General features: G+C 44.0%; 1 protein-coding gene across 3 annotated transcripts in view; it reads right to left on the reverse strand.

Moving 5' to 3' along the window:
• emid1 (EMI domain containing 1) overlaps window positions 1-20,042 on the reverse strand; it is a 50,462-nt gene extending 30,420 nt beyond the window's left edge. For all 3 annotated transcript variants that reach the window (XM_068703302.1, XM_068703303.1, XM_068703301.1), the window contains exons 1-3: window positions 19,403-20,042; window positions 13,137-13,250; window positions 11,402-11,505 (exon numbers count right to left, since the gene is read on the reverse strand). In XM_068703302.1, the coding sequence (XP_068559403.1) occupies window positions 11,402-11,505; window positions 13,137-13,250; window positions 19,403-19,578 (394 nt within the window). In that variant the 5' untranslated portion in view covers window positions 19,579-20,042. The remainder of the gene's footprint in view (window positions 1-11,401; window positions 11,506-13,136; window positions 13,251-19,402) is intronic.
• Window positions 20,043-20,866: the final 824 nt, after the last annotated feature.

The raw sequence follows: 20,866 nt of genomic DNA on the forward strand, positions 1-20,866 counted from the left end.
CTGTGAGCACCACAAACTGAATACCATTTGCATCCAAAACATCAACCATAATGATGAATTTCGAGGCCGACCTAGCATTAATGTTCAGATATACTGTATTAAAGCATGCATGAAAAAACAGTAGCTATTCTTGCTCGAGGTAGTTTTCGAACTTTGGAGTTCAAAATGGCCACTTTGTGAGTCAAAAATGCAAAAAAACCCCGATCCAGTTTCAAACAAGCATCAAACATTATAGCAGCCGTTCCCTTTTCTTTCATACAAGTCCTAAACTTGTATGTGGAATACTGAAACATTCTGCATAAGAGATGACGCAGACAAATATAAACTTTGTGCTCCACAACTTCCCAAACAGGTCCAGGGATTTTGTAACTGAGGGTGTTAAGGACGACTAACTAGCGTTCATCAAAAGATATGGTTTCACGACGTCTCTATGGACTCTTTCATCTTGTAATGAGGCAGAAAAATGATCTAGCCTATGGCATGAACGTGGTGAAAGCTGTCCTTGGCCAATAAGCAGGTCCCTTTTCCCTCTGCACAGTCAACTGCGCCACACTATGCCATTCCCTTTCAACATCTTCACTTTTCATCAACAATTCTAGCCCAACTTTCATTCACATGTTAGCATCGGAGTCAAAATGCTGACGATAGCCATCCGCGCTCCACCCGTCTGCTGTACACAGCCTCTCAGATCGGTCCTTCGAGCTCATCCAGAGAGGAGGCTGCTTGCTGCTGACAGAAGCTGCCTCGGCCGTGACTGAGAGCCTCCTGAAAAACTCAGCTGCACTGTTGGAATAAAAAGTGAACTGGCGGTATCTCGGGCTAAGGTTTCTGCACTGTCAGGTGCAGCTAGGGGAAAGGAATTCCAGCTTGGCGGAAAAGAGCTGCTCTGATGGATGAATGATACAGAGCAGTGTTTGTAATTCATCTCCCAGCGTGCCCTCTCCTGTCTCTGCGCTGATCAGGGAGTGTTTTTAGGCCTCTGTCGCAATAAGTCATCCACAGAGAAAGTATTAATCCACTGCTGAGACTTAACTGTCACTCTTATTCAGCTCTGGAGTCTCTAAATTTCTGGCAGCTATCCATGCTGACTACAGTTTGCAGTCTTCAGTGTAGATAAAGAAACAACAGGGGAACAAAGGACAACCATGTATTACAAAGCACCCTCAATTCTCCCTGGATATCTCAGTTAAACATCTTCCTAAATGTTGAGGCACTTGGATGGTGCTTTCTCCGGCTTTAATCACTCTTTTGATTCACTGATACTCAGGCGCTAAAAGGAACACATTGTACTCCCTTAGCATGACCAGCTCACTACATACGGCTCTGAAGAAATTTAAGACTGACGCCGAATGAGTATGTCAAGACATATCCTGTGCTGGTCTTGATACAGTGCTGCCACTTAAGGAACAATACTTGCTATTATTCTGCAGGAAAGCACAAACCCCTGCACCCCTCATTTCTCTGCCCTTTCACCCCTTTGGCGTCCCTATGGCTACCCAACCACACGCAGGGGGTAGCGGTGCATGGACTGTGAGACAGAGCACACAAAGACTCGGGAGCCATAAATCCAATTTTACTTCTTAAGTTCAGTTACATTATGAAAAGATTAGGTACCTCAAACGGAACATTGTGGTTCTGGCTCGTAGAGGAAGTACGAATGATGCTCATCACGGTTATTACTTCAGCCTGTTCTTTGTCCTTTTAACAGTAACATGAACAGGCCTTTCCAGTTAAGAACACCCCTCCATTTCCCCTTCTCTCTATGTCCCTTATAATATTTTTCCTTCGTCTGGCTTAACACAACAGTGCCATCCCATCTCTTTGCAAGTGTCAGCTTGTGAAAACAAGAGAGGAGGAAAAACACATCCTCTTTTCTCTTTGCCTGTTCAACCTGGCAGAGCTTGGGGGAACGTGTCCTGTTGGAGTCGTGCCACCCGTTCATTAGTACAGCCATTCTCGTTTTACACGCTCATCTTGTTCTGCATCTAGGAGAGAGGGAATAGATCTGCCCCCCCCCCACCCCCCCACTGAGGGAAGAGAGAGCTGAGGCTCCGAGTCTCAGGACAAACTGTAATTCTCCACTTTGAACCCATCTGGCCGCAGATTTTGTAACTCTGCTTCAATAGGGCTCTGTTTACGCGAGTAGCTAGGTTTACACAGGCAATGTGAAGGGTTCATATAAAACGCATTAACTGAGAATAATCCTTTTGGTCTTTTGTAAATAGGATGTAATGATGGGGGATGTCCAAAAAGGGTAACCGCTTTGAAAAGGCCAATTTGTGTGCAGGCAGTGGTTCAGTACCAGATCCTCTGAACTGTACAAGTGTAGTTTCTAACATATCAGCATCAACATTTACCTTATTTCACATCAATACTGAGTCAAGTATTTAGGTAATATACACAAGTACAAAAAAAGTGGTTACAAATATGTAACCACTGTGCACATCCAAAGAATGTTCACAGTGAAAGCGTTTTACTTTTCCTCCTCATTTTCTTTAGTTCTGTAATGCGTACAATGAGAAGCATATGTCATTTTGTGGATGTCTTTATCCAAACTACCTGACTGAGTTTCAGGCGTGCACACATTTCAGCCCCAATGAGACTCCAACCTCGAAAGCCACATGTATTTTTTACTGTTCAGGGGTGGCAGAGTAGCAACAGAACCTGTGGTCGTAGCTGATGCCGTAGAGAACATGTTTTCTGCCTGGAGGGCTGCAAATAACGGATCATTTCCATTCATTCATCTGCCAATTATTTTCTTGATTAATTGTTTAGTCGACAAAATGATTGATTACCTTTGACATAAGACAACGAAAAACTGAAAATCCTCACAATCGACAAGCTGGACCTGGGGAATATTTGGTATTTTTGCTTGAAAATTTGCTCAAATCATTAATTGAGATTGCTGATGTGTGAAAACAACATGAAGCGAGACGATGAAGGCTCAGTAATCTTCATCTTTTCAGTAACACACATTGAGCAAAGTCAAACTTGTGCTTGCTGTGATTGTCGCTCCCTATCACAGTTAATAACAGAATGTGAACACAATTACAGTGGAGAATATAATTAAAAGCACAACATGATCTTATAATATACAATCTGTCTGGTGTTGCCTCATCATAAATCAACTTCCTTGAATCTACAGTGACACTGTCGCACAATTACACATAAATCCACATTAACACAGACAGTGTTACTGCCAAAACAGAACAGCAACACAAAGCAGACCAGACATGGTCTCATGGGGCCACATGTGATCCCTATCAGGTGAGATTGAGCCCTTTCGGAAGACAACATGGAGGGCAACCAACAGAAATAAAAAGAGACATGATTGACATCATCCTCTGCTCCTCACCCGCACAGTCAATGATGGCAGCGGACAGAGTGGATGGAGCTCTAACTCTGGCACAGCAGCAGTGATTTACTGCCCTGTCAGTCTGTCATAAGGCAACACATGCAACTCCTATACAGTGTGTCTGCATTCAGAAAAAGAGAGAGGAAGTGAGCGTGTGCCTGTGTCCTGTACCAAGCTTATTGATTACAGAGAGTCAGCAAGTTCAGCTTGTTTGTGCCACCCGAGTCATCTGTGCTGTAATTCATGTTGAACACAGTCTGAGTCACATGTCTGTCTCGGCACACAAACTTGATTTATGTGTGTCTGTGCTTGTGGGGAGCAGGTGTTTCAAAAACATGTCTGTATGTGTGTGTGCTCGTGTTTGTTTGCTGCCAGGCTCCGGCTGTGAGCGCAGTATGAATGAGTGAGAGAGCCATAAACACCTGAGGAAGCAGGAACACACAGACACCCTCTCTGGACTGAATTTATGGTCCCGATTGAGGCAGGGGAGGGGGGAGGGGGGGGGGGGGGAGTCGTCATGCACAGCTCGGCTCTGGCCATGGCGAGGGTCCAACCAAAACAACGGGGCTGTTAAAGCCCCCCTGGATGAGTCCCAGGGGGCAGCGGAGCGGACGGAATGCAGTCCTGGGTTTAGAGGTTCAGGGGTACGTCCTGTTGTTAATGAGCTCACCCCGCTGGGCCCCTCTGGCTCTGAGCCCGTGACACTGCCTCACCAGCCACACCAGCGCACTGCCACAACCTCTTCCTGCACTGGTCCTGGACCACTGAAGCATACCACACTTCCTGAACAATGTGAACATCACTCTGTGCCCCTGAGATGATCTCAACAAGATGTGTGTCTGTAAGTGAACAAGAAGCCGGTAAAAGGAAGTGCCGTCTGTGCAGCACTGTAGAATGAACATGCCCGAGTGCGTGGATATGAAGAGAAGCCCCTGAGACACGACCTTAGACGATGCAGCAAAGGAGAGTCCTTTTCTAAATGATGCATGTCTTTCATGCTCTATTAGTGCAGGGTAAACACCACTTTCTGTGCAATACTGTAGACGGCTTTAAGTATAACACAAGCAGCAGGCTTTAAACCAGTTTGTTTTAAAGAGCACATGCTGCTTATTGTATTAGTACGATCATTTTTGCTTTTTGTGTGATGTGCAATCAATGTACGATAATTTAGACATTCAGATCGTTGTCATTATTTAATTTAGTTCCACAATAGTGAAATGATACAGAGCTGGTTTTTAACCATGAAACATTGATTATGTCAATAATCTAAAAAATATAATCTGACCCTGGGTCTGCAATAAATCACAGTATCTAATCATATTTCTGCAGATCTCGGATATGTGGTAACTCAAAACTCTTGGTCAATGTATTTCACATTTCAACTTAAGATTGTGAGGGTTTACCTGCGACCTATTTGCTTACATGCTAGAATTCATAGTGTGCCTGTATAAAAATGAAATATAACCACATTAGGACCATAATAAACACTGGCCTGTAGTCGGAGCCCATTACAGTCCACCAATAGATGTAGTATCATCCTCTGCTCTTTCCTCTTCTAGCCAATCCAGTGAGGTCATTTCTCTTTTGGTCAAGACGATGGGTTTGAATGTCTCTAATTAGGCCGACTGCTGGAGCAGTTCATACAAACCTCGTCTCCGATCTCGTCTTCAGTCCAGAACTAATCACAACCATCAGCCCCACTCTACTCATCACCGCTGAGCAGCGTATCACAAGCACATGAGCAAATGGAAATATATGCAAAGACCAGCACCAAAATAGAGCTCAAGAGCTCAGACGGGGGCAATGACTTTTAAATTCTACAAGGTATCCAAGAGTGCAGCGTTTAGAGGCTGGGAAACTGAGACCGAACCGGAGGGAGTTGGTTTGGGGTGTTTGGGAGGTCTGTGATACGAGAGGCCATAAATGATGTCACCACGACACGCCACAGCAACATCTCTGATGTGGTGGTCTGTTTGTGGTTTAGTATACATGGGAGTGGAGAAGGTTTGAAGGTCGGCTTCATAAAATCCCCACCCACTGAGCCACAACACTCAAGCTCTTATGTGGCGTTGAACATGTTTCTGAACTCATAACAGTCACAAATGAGCAGCTACATTGTCAGGGCTACTGGGAGGGTACAAAACCCACAGACTGATACAACGTAAGAGAATAATATTGAATCTAAAAACAACTGTTTTTATTGTATTTTCGTGGTCTATATCCAGCTGAGGGTGAGACAGCAGTAAGGAGACATGACTGGATTTTACAGCGATTCACATGACTGATAGCAAGAGAATGAAAGAGTGAAATCTTGTTGTAGAGTTGAAACTTCTGCAATAATTGATGACTAATTGGTTACGTTTGCTGACTCCAGCTTCTCAAATGTGCTGGTTTTTCTTCGTTTTGAATATGTTCTCACTAGCAATTTGAATACATCACCTTTCACATATTTCACTGATTTCCTGTTTTGTCTCGATTGGTGTTATGTTTTTAGGTGTGTTGTTTGCTTATGTTGGAGGACCACAGTGTTTTTATTCATCAAAAAATTCAATCAATCAATCAATCAATCCATCAATTCATCAAGAAAATAGTCACCATCTTAATAAAAGGGCAAGGAAAAGCAAAAGAAGGTAATTCAAAAAGCACTGTACAGCTTAAGAAACAGACTACAGAAAGGGGGAGAAGGAAGAGAAAGACAGAAAAAAGTGGAATTAAAGTTGATATCTCTGACAAATGAGTGGAGAGATAGTGATTTGCAATAAGCAGGATTGGGTTCATTGAACTCATCACAGCTGTATGGAACCAACCGGACCCGGGGCGTACCCACTCCATCAATGCTGCCATTGTCTTTGCACTGACGTCAAAACCCCAAATATGCTTCATTACCTTCTGAGCGCTGTGTTAAACAGTACCGACATCATGCCACTCTATACCTTCAAGATGAGAGATGGTGATATGTTGAAAGGCAGCGAGCGAACGGGTTAATGCAGCTTTAATGGCATCAGCTGCTGAGCGGATCAGAGATGAGAGAAAGGAGATAGAGCACACACCTCCAGTAGTGAGGAGGATTTAAAAGCCTTTTTCTTTTCTTTATCTGTCTACATGATAAAAGCTCTGTTACAAGTTCATTTGGCTTTATCTTGGTCAGGAAGAGAGCGTCTTTCTTCTCTCTGCTCCTGATTGCGTGATCCTTCAGGCTGTAAAGAGCCTGTCTGTTTGTGGGTCACTCCGTCAGCACACTAGTCCACTTAAACTACTGGGCGAGGGGAAATGCCTCTGCTTTATTGGGACAGAAGAATACTCCAGCTGCCATTGCATGTGTGTGTGTGTGTGTCTATTTTCATCCCTAAAAGTTTTTTTTGCACTGCTGACTTGGCCCACTTTATGTCAGGAAAAACAGTTTTCAATGCACTCCCGGGGGAAGGTCTTGGGAAATAATAAATAAATCAGTAAGCAGAAGAGGCATTTCCAGTCCAGGAGCCAGATACATAAAACTTAACTCAGAATCAAGGCTAAGTATGTATGAAACTTTACAAAGTTTCAGCGAAAGAATTGTGCCTCTGCATTTCTTGAAGCTCACTGCCATTCATGTTAGAGGTAAGAACAGACTAAACGCCAGGAGATGCAGGTAAACAAATGGACCTATACTTTATCTTATCAAATAAACTAATACAATAATAAATAAGAATGAATGAATGAATGAATGAATCTGGCAGGAAAAGCCTTTGGCCTTAAAATATTACAGTTAAACATAAACCATGAAGGCATAGGAAGTCATAATTATAATCTGATGACTATATTATTCCACAAACTGCTCTGTATGTGGTTTGCATTGAACATTTATAAAAATATGTCATAATGATATAATTTTGGGATTTTTCATAAACCTGATGCACATACCAACAGACACTTGAACAGAAAGGCCGACGGGAGAAGAGCGAAATCTTCCCTCCACTTTTTGGTTTAGTTAGTTTTATGTTGGTTGTTTTGTATCTTCCGTGGTGTTGTTTGATAATTATTGACTATAATGACATTTCCCCTGAGCAGAGCAGCGTGACCTCAAAGGGTTGGACTCTCCCATGTCTAATCTCATCTGGGGCCCTCAGCCCAGTTTGCCTTAACTTCAGCTGCTTCCAATTTGGGCTCAGCACTTGTGCTGCGCTGGCCATTTACATAACCATGAATATCAGCTGCTGTGGCCTTTACTGCACGCCGGCTACAGTCTGCCTCCCTGTATGTATTTGATTTATGTGTCTTTGTGGATCTCGTCTCACGAGGGCATAAATACCCAGGATTTGGCTAATTCTGACACTCAAATCAGTTTTTTTTGTGAATGAATTGGAGCAAGGGGAGAATAACATATTTAACACCTGCCAATGCAAACACAGGGGGATCCAGGAATGTGACTGAAAGAAAAGAGGAGGGCTAAATGAGAAGCTGACTCCATGTTTGTCTGTGTAATGACTTTGATAGTGCTGCTCTGTGTGGTCTAAGAGGAGTGGAGGTCACCTGCTCTTTTTCAGCTCCCTCCCCTCTAACCTCAGGCTGGGGTCGCTTCCCTCACAGCTACTAAAGCCTGCTGCCATTAAAGCAGCTAATCACGCCCAACAGCTGCATCCCTCACTGTACAAATCCTCAACACCTCCACCCACACATTCACTCTGGCAGTCAGACAGACACATATACCGGCGTCCACGCACTCCCACTCTTCGGTTGCTAATGGCAAGCTGCAGCCGACTGATGTTTAAAGCGTGGGGTTTTAGCGTGCAGGCCTGTGATAAGCCGCGCTGAGCTGTGAAAACACAGATTACATTTCTGCGGCTTATTACAGACAGCGAGCCGATGCCTCCCAGCCATACGTAATTGCGACCCAAAAACCGCAGCCTCCGCTTGGCTGCGAGATATGGCTTGATGGGGACCCCCGTGGCAGAGCTTTGACAGCCGTGCAAATTCAAACCTACGTTCCCCATATGTTTTGCTGCATGCCGGCCCCCTCCTGCGATAAGCTGCACCCATATTTCTTTAAAGTGCTGTCCTGTCATAAATCAAAACAAAGCAAATGTATCTACTGCTGTCACCTAGTGCTGTCTTCACACTTTTAAGACTTCATCAAAATTAACATACAGAGGGCAAAGTCCAAAATAATGAATTTGACTGATATCCACAACTGCTGAGCATGCAATCATCCTTCAATGCTGCACTGTATATTGACACTGATGCAACCTGTACGGGTTAGAGTCTTTGAGAGCCAGCTCTAATGTAATAATGTTGCTTTTATAGGTTACATTTGATATTCTTGTGTCACAAAATTGCTTCTAAATGAGGTATCATTTTGATATTTGTGTTTGATGTAGCACAATTTAGGATACTCCATCTGAAAACAAGCATTTACTTACTAGGAATGCCAAAGCCAACCAGGCATACATTAAATCCCTGCTTCTGGCAAGCTATGAAAGTGCTTCCATCTGCAAATACTTAGCCTTTTTTCCTCAAGCTCAATCAGAGATAAAGACCATTGTGTTCCAGGTCCACAAGTAAGACAATACCTCCCAAACCTCATAGAAAACAATTAGGACCCAGTAATTACACCACTGGCCTGGAATTCCAGCCAAGTCCTGAGGTTAGGATGAGGAAATAAGAAAAAGAGAGTGAATGTGAAAGGTTCCTGTCTGATGCAGTGTTATCTTTCTGCACTTGGACTATGATGGATTTAGTTTGTTTATTAGCCTGGTTGTGATTTAATGTTTTGCTTTTGGAGCCCTCAGTTTGAGTGTGACGTGCCAAAAAGCCTCACGAGCCTGTATATGACTGGATGACAGCATGGCGTGAACTCTTCCCATAATGTTCTCTTATTATATCTGCTGCTGTGGAAACACATAATCTAAAACCTAAAACAGAGACACATTATCTTTTCTTCGGACTGGACCTGTTGATTTACATATGTTGACCAATCGACTGGCAGACAGACGGGTGAGAACGGAGGGACGCAAGAGAAAACAACTCTCTCGTCTCCATTTGAAATATAAGCATATCAAGACCCTGCTCTCAGCTCATAACGCACTTCCTGTCCTCTCTTGCACCTTAGAGCAGCCCCACAGTCCTGCTGGTACGGACATTGTTGAGATCTGCTGTAATGCAGACTGGCCTTGGGAGTCAGACGTGGCCAGAGGCTTTTGGGTTGGCCTGGTGAGAGAAGGGTGGAAGTAAAAGCAGGGCAGCGTGAGTAAATGAGCGGATCATACACATTTTCCACAGTCTGTGAGAAGCAGACAAGCAGAGGAAAGGGGATGATGGGAGCAAAGGTATATAACCACTGAGACGCTGGAACTCCAAAAGAGGTTTTTTACAGATATATGTATCCGGTGTTAGTTATTTATGAGATTTATGAGATCAAAAGCAATATGTTTTTAATGTCTGACCTAGACAGAAGATTTGGAAAAGGATGATAGTTGTTTGTTCTTTTATATAACAGAGGTGCTTTTTGTAACCGAGCCTTATTATTTCATGCAAACTAGAGGTCAAACAAGTGCTCAAAGCCGTCTGGAAATCCACAAAGAAATGCGCAGAGATTTGCAGATGGAGCCACAAACGAGTATTAGGAGCCTGTATTGAACTACCCACTGAACTACGTGTGCAGCGTGGCAACATTATGGCAACAGATTTAGGCACAATCCGGTCTCCAGCTTTGCCCGTGTGGCAAGCTTTTATTTCTCCTTAAAGCGGCGAATGAGGCAGACAGCAGCGGGGTATCAGGTTCTGCGCTGCCAAGAGGTTCTGCTCACGCGGCAGGAGCAGAACAAAGCGCCGGTGGCCCTGGATAGCATCCATGGTGCCGGAGAGTAAAGGCCCTGTGAATGGGACCTGTCACTTCTACTCAGCGCCGCCTGTGATCTAAGCCACCCGGAACGACGCTCAGATAAGTGGCTAATCCCAGCATCCCCGCCGGCTTGACACCCCTCTACTGCCATGACAACCGGAGGGGAATCTCCTCCGGCAACAACTTAATTGGATAATTTCCTCCCTGTTTGACTGTGTGTTCCTCTGCTTTTGTTAAGTAAAGTCTGGGTTATCAATGTGTTCTTTGACTTTGAAAGTGGGGAAGCTCTAAAACAAGCATGACATTCAGGCAGTTTGGAAGTGGAGACATTTCTCCCGTTGAAGCCTCCAGTTGCAGCAGCCTACAGGCCGCTGGGAGGGCAGAGAGTTGCTCTTAGTTCACCTGGGAGTGGTAGCATACAAGAGAAAAACAGCCTCTGCTTTCAACAGCACAAATAAAGTGACCACTTTAAACACTGTAAACATTTATTGTCCTTTGTGTTGCAAAGCCTGACGATTTACGTTACACCCAGTCAAGTCCTGGGTCACCACATAAACAGATGCTCCACCCTTCTCCCCAGACTGCAGAGACACGGGGGCCAGTGCCAGGGGAAGTCATTATACACTGGGTGTGTGTGTGTGTGTGTGTGTGTGTGTGTGTGTGTGTGTGTGCGTGCGTGCGTGCGTGCGTGCGTGCGTGCGTGCGTGGTGGGCAGCTACTGTAGTTGAAAAATGAAAACATCAGTGCTGGCATGGCACTGAGCATGAAGACCTTGTTCCAGCAGGACCATAAAACTCAAAGCCACCCTGAAGAATCAACCCTTACGTAGTACAATGACTCTAACGATGAACACATTAAAACTGATTAATAATGTGCAAGTATCTGACTCACCCTGAAGAGGCTGAAGGATCTGATTTCGTAACTTCATTTAGAAGCTGCCTTATGTAAGCCTAATGGAAATCACTCCTGTTTTAAAGTATTACTGGTACACATGTATTGGAAGGCACACATGCAGGCACTGAGACAGCAATGCAAAACAGAGGGCTGCAGATGGTGATAAATGGGTAAGCCTAAGGAGATAAAGAATGATGAAAAGAGGAAACAGAGACGCACTAAACCATTTTTTAGTCCGAGACTGTGAAAACGGCCCCCTTCTAGAGCCCCATGTTATATCAGCTGCTGTAGAACTAATGTGAGCGTGTGTCTGTGAGGCCTCCTGTCTGACTTACCTTCTTCACAGGCAGCGCCGCTGAATCCTGGACAGCATTTCCACTCCAGAGAGGTCACAGTGCGATACACCACTTTATAGGAAGGTCTAACCACGGTCCTGTAGCTAAAACAAACACACACACAAAACATGAAAAGCCATCACACACACACACACACACACACACACACAGGGAATGCTGTCTGTGTAAGCACTGTGACTCTGGGAGCTTTTTGAAGCACAATAAATGTGTCAGGGCATTTGTGATTCAGTTGCTTGAGTTATTTTTGCTGAATTTGTATTTTTCATTTCAAACTGGTGTCATTTGATTTCTTACAGGTGAATCCACAAAGAATGGATTGCTGCTGGTAGCGCCATGCATTGTGCATCACTTGCAGCCGCTATCTCCCCTATCTCAGGGTCAGACTCACAAAAGATTTTGCGCTCATGATATTACAGCACAATCACACTTATAACTTTTTTTGCATCTGATTGCAATTTTTCATGTAGCATTGATGGCAGAACAAAGGCAGAGAGAAAAAGAAAAAAGAACATTTTAAAGGAATTAAAGACAAGACAAAGAAAAAATGTATTTGATTTAATATCCCAGTCTGTCGGGATGAATGCACTAATGTTACCATCAACTCTCTGACGATGATAATAATTTCACTGTAACTGTGAGTTGCTATTATCACTTTGTGAATTAGACTGTTTTTGCAATGAGGCTCGATTGCATGGTTTGCATAGAAAGGGGCTGATTTCGCACCAAATGTATGCATATTATCCCATTTAAATACATGCAAATAGCACAGGAGCACAGAAATGCTATTGCTTGGCAGCACAGTTACGGGTGCATTTCACTCTTTGCAGGTTCTTTGAAAATTACACGGTTTCTTTTTGTTGTATTTGATCAGGTTTAGCGGCCGGCTGTGCAATCCTTTTGTGAATTCAGCCCTTTGTTTATGGCGTAGAGAACAGTTAACCCTCCTCGTTTACGTTTATTATTTCCTTCATGTCCCACAATGCCTTTTGTCTACCCCCAGGAACAAGTGTGAACTTGTTGTATGAACTTTATCAGTAGTCCGTGACTCACAACACAACATGTGGTGCAGCTGCGTTGCCTTTTGATCTATTGTTGAGAACTTGGTATATATTGATTTCCTCTTGAATGATGATGATGATTCACTCACTGTCAGCAGAATGGGAAGAACAAGAAAACCTGGTGGAATTACAACATGATAGTGCTCAAGCATGGTTACTACTCCTCTTCACGGAGATGGCCACCATGATCCTACCACAGCTCAGAACGGACAAACCAAACACTGGTTCTAGATAGAACCGTGTCCTGTGAGCCACTATAGTTCTCCTACACGCTTGACACACAGGAGAAGTCTCAGTTGCTACAATATGTATCCTTTACCAAGTGCAACTAGATACTAACAAACTGTAAATCTTCTTTTTAAATGACCTGAAATGATTGTATTACAGATCTTTTATTTGATTTAGGTATAACTGTGGCTTTGCAGCCATTTTGCTAATGGTTTGATCTGTAGTTCTTTTGCTAAGTGGGAGATGAAAGTCAAAGAAGAAGAATGACTATAACATTGATTCTGCTATTAAACTCCACAATAGAGAAAAGGAACAAAATACCAAATAGCCACAGAGGTAGTTTGAAGTATTTTAAAGTGGGTTATTCTCTATGAAAAGCTCATGTTAGTGGTACAGCAGTAAACGTTGTGGTAAAGTTGCCTTCTCACCTGCCTCCTGAACATCCCTGCGGCCAGCGGCACGTCTGGTAGACCCGCTGCAGGATTGTCCCATTCTGCACCTGGCAAGTCACGGTCTTAGTGACCGTATGAGGACACCAGTTCCTGAAGGGAGAAATAGAGTGAGTGACAACATAGAAATACAGATTACAGAATAAAACAGCAGTTGTCATTTTTAGATACAGAATAAAATCACATTTTCAAAGTAAATAATTTAAGGAAGAAGGGTTGATATTGTCAAAACACCTACAAACAAGCACAGTCACACGATAAGACGCTCACAAAAGGACATTACCCACGCAGTCACATTGAATATACTGTTTTTTCCCCGATTGTTCCATCCCTTCCCCCATCCTTTTGTTTTGAAACTTCTTTATGGTGTTTACATGGCTTTAATCAGTCACGAGATTGGCAGGAGTGCATTGTGGGCTGTATTTACACTGCGGTCTCTCTCTTCTATCAAAACACATCCGTTATGGTTCCCATTTGGCCCTCAGAAGAGGTTTAGTCCCTCAGGACGGAATAAAGAGGGGGACGAGGTCCCATACGGAGATTAAAGTTTTTCAACACGGTTCATTTTGGGTAATGAGTTCGCTTCCTTTCCAGAGAGACTTCAGGAGACCTGCAGTTCTAAGAAATACCTAAAGCACTTGAATCAGCCTGATCTAATAATCTACGTGTTTTTTCTCGAGAAGAAGCAAAATTCTAAATGTTCACACAGTAAAGCATTCAAAGCCACCATTAGGCTAAAGGCACCAAATCATGTTACTATAATGAATGGTTCATTTGAGAGCTAATCGGTTTGGTTTAGATTACCCCTCTAACAGGAGAAGATATCTGTTCCTGATAGTGTAGGGGCAATGAGATACGTTTATGAGATATGTTTAGCTGGAGAGCCCAGTTTCATCTCGTCCCTCTACTTATCATAGCAAAAAAACACTGAAGGCTGCTGGTTGCTCTTCTTTCTTTTGCATTAATGTATGTAAACACACTGAGGCTGTTTGAGCTGCCATATGTCACTATTATTTTATTAACAACAAAATGTAGAAATAATCAGATCACATGGCTACAGCTGGAGGACAACAATTATTATGGCCTGTGTTTACACAATCAGTAGATGTATAGAAAGGGGGCTGTATGTAGAAACCACAAAGAGTAACACAAAACTACACTTTGTGTGTTCTGCTGCCAATGTGTTCCAAGAGTGGGAGTGTGTTCCCCCCAGTCTGTTTGTCAATATGTGAGACCATATGTGTGTGTGTGTGTGTGTGTGTGTGTGTGTGTGAGGGACGGTTTACACTAAAGGAAACTGCCGATGGCGGAGGACGCGAAGCAGCCCTGAACCAGCTCCAATTAACGATCCCCACATGTGGTGGTGAGCCGCACACACAGACCTGAGCCAGCGAGCAGGGGCACCTCTGAGAAATGTCTGGAAAATACTGCAGGTATTTCTTTTTGATGTGGCTTTTCCTCTGCTATAGTTTAGTCTGGATTATTGATTCATCTTGATGTTTTCCATTTATGTAATGATAATGTAGCCTACAGAATAAGGACATTTGGAAAAAGGTTAACAGAGTAAGTTACAAATGCGTGAGATAACTTGTTCCAGGGACTACTTAAAGTGTGAAAAAGTAAGACACAGTTTGAATTAATCCTAAACTTCTCAAGTGAAGCGAGTAGAGAATTCATCTGCCACATATGTTATTTAAATACAAGCCCACCCTTCACGTATCTTAGTAAATCCATCAGCCTTAAGGCTACAAAAATGAACACAGATCTATATGATTACCCCATGATTGCTTTCCCTTGTCCAGAAAAAAAATTGCTCTAATCATCAGTGGAAAATGTCAGACATTGAAGGAGCAGCTGTGGTCAGGTAGAGCTCGGAGAAACAGGAGGGGGTACTAAGCCCAACTCCTCCCTAGCACTTATCCTCCAGACCCAACAGATAAACATCTGCATTTCCCAGGCTGAGACGAGGTTTCACCTGGGAACGGCTAAGGTTGTCACCAGGGGGTACGAGGGGGAAGTGGGGGTGGGTTTTATGGTCTCCCTCTCTCTCTTTGCTTTGCACTTATGCAATTACCAAAGAGGAAATGCCAACCGCTGCTGCTTCACTGAATGAAATAAACAAAAGCAGTTGGCATAACAGAGTTTACAATTTCCCAAATGGCTTGACAACCAATACCTGCAGTACCTACGTAAATGATTTACACAATACATAAAAGTACAGGGCTGCAAGAACACACATCTCCACTGCAGAGAGGATATCGATGCTTTAAAATGATAAAAGGTATACATCACTATCTCCTCTGGGATGTGGAAGACTAAAGGTTAAAAAAAAGTTTAATTTACAAGCCCTAAAGCAAATAACCTTCCTCATTTTGTCACTATTATACAATGGGCCACTGAATATTGCCTGGCTTTATTCATACAGGGACACTTGGTGTCTTTAAAATCTAAAATGTTTCAGAGTCAACCCCCTCCTCTTACACGAGGCGTCCTTGGGTTATGAAGTGTGAAACCCACCAGCACCATGCTGTTTCACTGGCAAAAGCACCAAGCAGGCCCTCAGTGAGTATCAGGTCTCTGAGCACACATGGCACACTGAACGCCAGGCCCAAGCTAAATAAATCATCAACCGTCGCTCACAGTCACAGCCAACAGTTACGAAAGAAATCTTCAATCTTTAAGGGACGGAAAAAAATCAGATCTTCGGCCCATCTGTTCCTCGACGGTACTGACGCCAAGACAGTAAAACGTTGGAGGGAAACAAAAGCGTGCTGAATGCTGAGTGCTAAATGAATGCAAACGCTGACAGAGAGCCCATGAACTTGTCGAAAGAAGCTTAAACAGGTATTCTAGTAGCCCTCATCTGGCCTTGTACGCTATGAAGGCTGCATCTTTCATGACTACACTGAGTTAGTGCAGCCACACTGCGTGGGGAGGAAGAAGCTGGGAGCAGTGTGAACTGACAAGAACGCTGACGAGGGCAAAAACACTGGTGAGACTAGAAACTCACTTTCCATCTACCCATCCATTCATGTACTGTGGGAGGAGGAGCACTCAAACATATGTTAGAAATGCAGCATGGATAGAAGTGTAAAGGAATTTCTCTGAGATTTCTGTCTGTGGGAAAAATACTCGCGGAGAACAAAGGACAAAAGACAGATGTGGCAAACGGCCAGGGAGAGGAGACAAGAGGAGAGGAGACAAAGGTTATCTTATCATCAGGGTCACACAAGGGTGCTTCCGATGGGAACAGGGAAATGGAAGGAGAGACAATTAGAAAGCACTGTTGGTCCCACGGGATATAGAAGAGGCACATGATAAACGTGGCGCAACAAAAAAATGACAAAGAGAGAAATAGAGAGTAGATTCACAAGGAAATTAATAAAGAGAGAAGGATACAACATTCCTGGAGTCATAAGCCTCAGCTTCTAGGAAAAACAGAAAGAACCTGAGCAACCTATACGAGACGTAGTGTGTGTGTATATATATATATATATATATATATATATATATATATATATATATATATATATATATATATATATATATATATATATATATATATATATATATATATATATATATATATATATATATATATATATGTGTGTGTTTTCCATGTGCAGAAGACAGTGAAGGTAATCAAAGCACCAGTGAGGCCTTGTAGGTCAGGGATAAGTGACTCTTCACAGCAGCCTCAGAGGAACGAGGAAAACGCTCGTTTGTCTTTGTCTGTTTTGAGCTTTCAGACCTGGACACCTGTGAGCTCTGAGAGTGTCTCTGTGTGTAACGGGTTGGTGCATCTTCAAGTGTTTCCGGCTGGAACTACAAAGGGAATTCCTCTGAAGTGGAGAAATCCCATATATCACACCAATGGCTCCATCCAGCCTGATTAGAAGTCATGAATGGATGATGTGGAGCTGAGCTGAGATACACTGTGGACTGGTCACCTGCAGTGTAAAGTATGCAGCTGGGGGACTGATTTAGGGCTTATTTTCATTATCGTTTATCTGTATGATTTTCCAGATTATTCGATTGATTCTTCATAAAGTGAATTTCCTCCAAGGTGGTGTCTTCAATGTCTTGTTTTGTCCAACCAAGAGTCCAAAACCCAAGAGGATTCGGTTTACAATCGTAGAAGACTAGAGAAACAAGCAAATATATTTTAGAAACTACAATCTAGTCCAAAAAACTGAAAATATTTGATTTACAATATTAGAAAACTAAGAAAAAAAGGCAAATCTTCACATTGGAAAAGATGGAACCATCAAATTGTATTAATTTTGGCTTCATTCATTTATGAATCTAAATGCTGCAGCTCTACACTGGTATATGGTCTCACTCCCTCCTGATTAATGTATCAGCCACCAGTGATTTAATGTGCACTTAGTGACTGCTTCTTAATACTCACGTACATTGTTTAAAGTTATTTGAAATGTAAAGCCATTCTGCTTTAAGCCACACAGGGCTCAGCCTGCTGGAATCTCTGTCATCTTCATTCCCATGCTTAAAGAAAACGTGGATGTGGCTAAGATGTGTGAGGAATGAGGGTGGCCACGGGGTTCAGACTGCCTGTCAGACCATGACAAGTCCTCCGAGGGAGGATAAAGAAGTGGGCCAGACAAGAAATAAAGAAGCAGCTACCTCGTAACCCTCAGTGTACTGAGCTCATATAGTCGTTAAGAAGGACAAGGGTGAACGAACACTTTATCAGCTCCTCGACAGAGCGAATGCAAAATTACTCAAGAGCTGTTAATCCCCTTTGATTTGGGTAATCGCTGTGTGAAGACAGGGCTGGTGGGAGGACATTCTTAGAGAAGGTTTTCCTGCGACAAAATCCCAGTCTGCTAAAATGAATATCTATTTCCTTTGAAGTGCACTGAACACCAATGACAAGTTAAGTTTCTGTCATTCAGTGTCAAGTTGCTAATGCTCATGAGAGAGCCTTCCGCTCTCTGAAATCCCACTGCTACTGTTTGGCTTTGTTGAACACACCATAAACTGCTGCTTTCACAGAGCAGGCCGGACCGCAGGTGGACTGAGCTCTTCTCAAGTCACCTCACAGCCGCTGACCTCTCTGCCTCTGAAGACGACGGCTGAGTCACACCAACAGCACCTTCGTCTCCGTCTATCCCGACATTCCTCTACTTGCCGCTCACTAACAGCAGCAGCAAACCCACTGTAAACTCATCTCTGCTTCCCAGAACAGGCCCAGATGCGGTGGAGTCCCAGCTGCTTGTGTTTAGCAAACATGTCAACAAACCCCTGGCCATGAGGGACAGGGGAGCTGAGCGGAGAGGTGAGCCAGTGGAGCGAGGCTGGGAGTGCTAAAAGCCACCTGGACACACCCAGAGGGACAGGCCTCATCAGGGAGAAGAGGTTTTCCAGCCTCCGGTCACGTTCAGCCCACACACCGTAATCTGCACGCGCTCTCAACCAGACAGCATAAATATGTGTGAAATGGGAAACGTCCAGTCATCATTAAACACTGGCTCTGTCCAGAAAGGGGAGCAGAGATGGTTTTCGCTCTTATGGGAGTTAAGTGTGGTAACTCTGAGTCAGAAACGCAGGATCAATCATTTCACGAGAACATCTCATCCCCCTTTTCATTCAACGACCTATTCTTATGCCATCAATCGTGTGCACTTTATTGCAGCCATCAATATCATCACCTCCTCATTCACTCAGTCTTTAACACTTATTCAAGATGCATCCTGTTTTTGCCGCTGGGATCCGCAAATGAGCAGGTTCGACTGGACAGATGTGAGGACTACAGGTGGTATTTTGAAGAGCGCCCCGATATGCTGCTGCTGCTGCTGCTGCTGCTGCTGCTGCATCTCCTGCTGCATCTCCTGCTGCGAGTTAAAGAGCACAACAACACACCTCGGAGACAGTGGAGGTGCTCTCTGCAGCCCCACAAAGAGAGAGGTGGGTGGGTGAACGGGTTACAACAATGAGGAAGGGAGTCAGCAGAGGGATGTGCTGCTACCAGCACAGGAAAAAGGAAACAAACCTTCTGGAAGACAATAGGACCTGGTAGATGGACGGACATGGGAGTAGCTCTGCAGTGTTGTGCATTAACAAGAGGACATACAAAACTGAGACTGTACGGTTTAAAAATAGACTGAGGCAAAAAGGGGTTATTGTGTGGATGTAACACAAGACATACTTGAGGATCAACATACAGCACAGAGATCTATGAATATTAATAATATAAAGTGACTATAAAGTGGAGGCTTCCATACCTTTTCTGGTAGACTGAGGTGAGAGAGGCTGCTGACTGCGTCCCGGTCGAGTAAGTTTTGTAAAGTCCCGTCTTCCAGGTCCCCTCAACAGACGTGGTCAGCCAGAGGACCAGCACGGTCCAAAGCAAACTTTTACTACAAGGCGTGGACACGCTCTCCCGTTGGCGCGGTCCCATTTCCGTGGCATCAAAAGCACGGCCAGAAAAGTATAACTGAGCCCAACGTCCCCCGGTAGGAAAACAGACCGCTTAGTGAATCCAGCTCGGTGGGAGAAATGTGTCAAACAGCTCCGGCTCGGCTGGAGAAGACGCGCATCCTAGTCACTGAAGTAGCACACATGCAAATATGTAGACTAACTAAAACGTCTAACACTGGTTAATGTGTTAAATTGTCTGACTTAAAAGTCTTGAGTGAACTAAAGAAAATTGCCGCCCCGTGAACTCCCCGCTTCTCGTTTGTCTCTACCTATGACAGAGAGCCGACATTTGAAAATAAAGCTTGAATGCTGCGCGTGTGTGGGTGTTAAAGTGTGCGTCGTCCTGCTTTCTCCCCTTTCCTGCTCTGCCTACCTCCGTCTGTCTGTGCGCACATCGAGCCGAGCTTTTTACTGCAGCGGGCATGAAACCACTTTTATAGTCTCCTCGGGTCTTTTAAAAGCACAGCCTGCTGGGTCTTTTTCACCCTGCCCCGTTTCAACCTCTCAGGGAGGACAATGCGCGCTCAAAGGCGACGGCACATTACGCGTCGTAGGCTATTTTGTTCTAAATGAATTATCGGCTGCTGCTTCTCCGAGGCTCCTCTGTAATCACTGGAACTTTGCCGGGGATGAGTAATAGTTATTTGGCGATCACAACTGAATATAAAACTAATTATAACTAAGTTTTGGCCCTATTAGATTAGAAAAGGTATATTTAAAAGCCCATAAAGCAAGGTTCATCACAGTTTTGCTTCAATAACTGTTTGTCCATCCACCCATTATATTTGTGTCCTATAGTTGCCTTTAGCAGTTGTCTCTAGTCTTCCTGTCAAAGCTATCAGTGACCAGACACAGTGGCAGGAGAATAGTTGAGGTTACTGTTAACCTCCATCAGCCCATACATGAGGGACATGTAGGTTTACAGTGCACACAGACAGCGACCACAGGGCTGCGGTCCAGCTCCAAACCAAACACCTGGCACTGCAACCAAAAACTGGAGCCCAAGGAGTCTATCTGTGGTTGGGGGTGACTACAGCTCTCAGGCCCCATCGTGGGCTGAGCTGCAAGTCCCGCCAGCTAAAAAATATGCAGCAAGGAGCACTTGTGCAACTGGCTTGTATACGTGCACTGGTGAAGTTGTCAGCTAATGAGAGATTTTGTTAACACTTTGACACTCACAGACTGGCACTAATCACACTCCATACAGCAGGTAGAAAGCGGCAAACAGTGTATGCACTTGAATGGAACTGAGTAAGCCCACCTGCTGT

The sequence above is a fragment of the Cebidichthys violaceus genome, unplaced genomic scaffold (genome assembly GCF_023349555.1).
Source record: "Cebidichthys violaceus isolate CVI_PGR_0920_01 unplaced genomic scaffold, fCebVio1.0.p SCAF_9, whole genome shotgun sequence".
Taxonomy (NCBI): Eukaryota; Metazoa; Chordata; class Actinopteri; order Perciformes; family Stichaeidae; genus Cebidichthys; species Cebidichthys violaceus.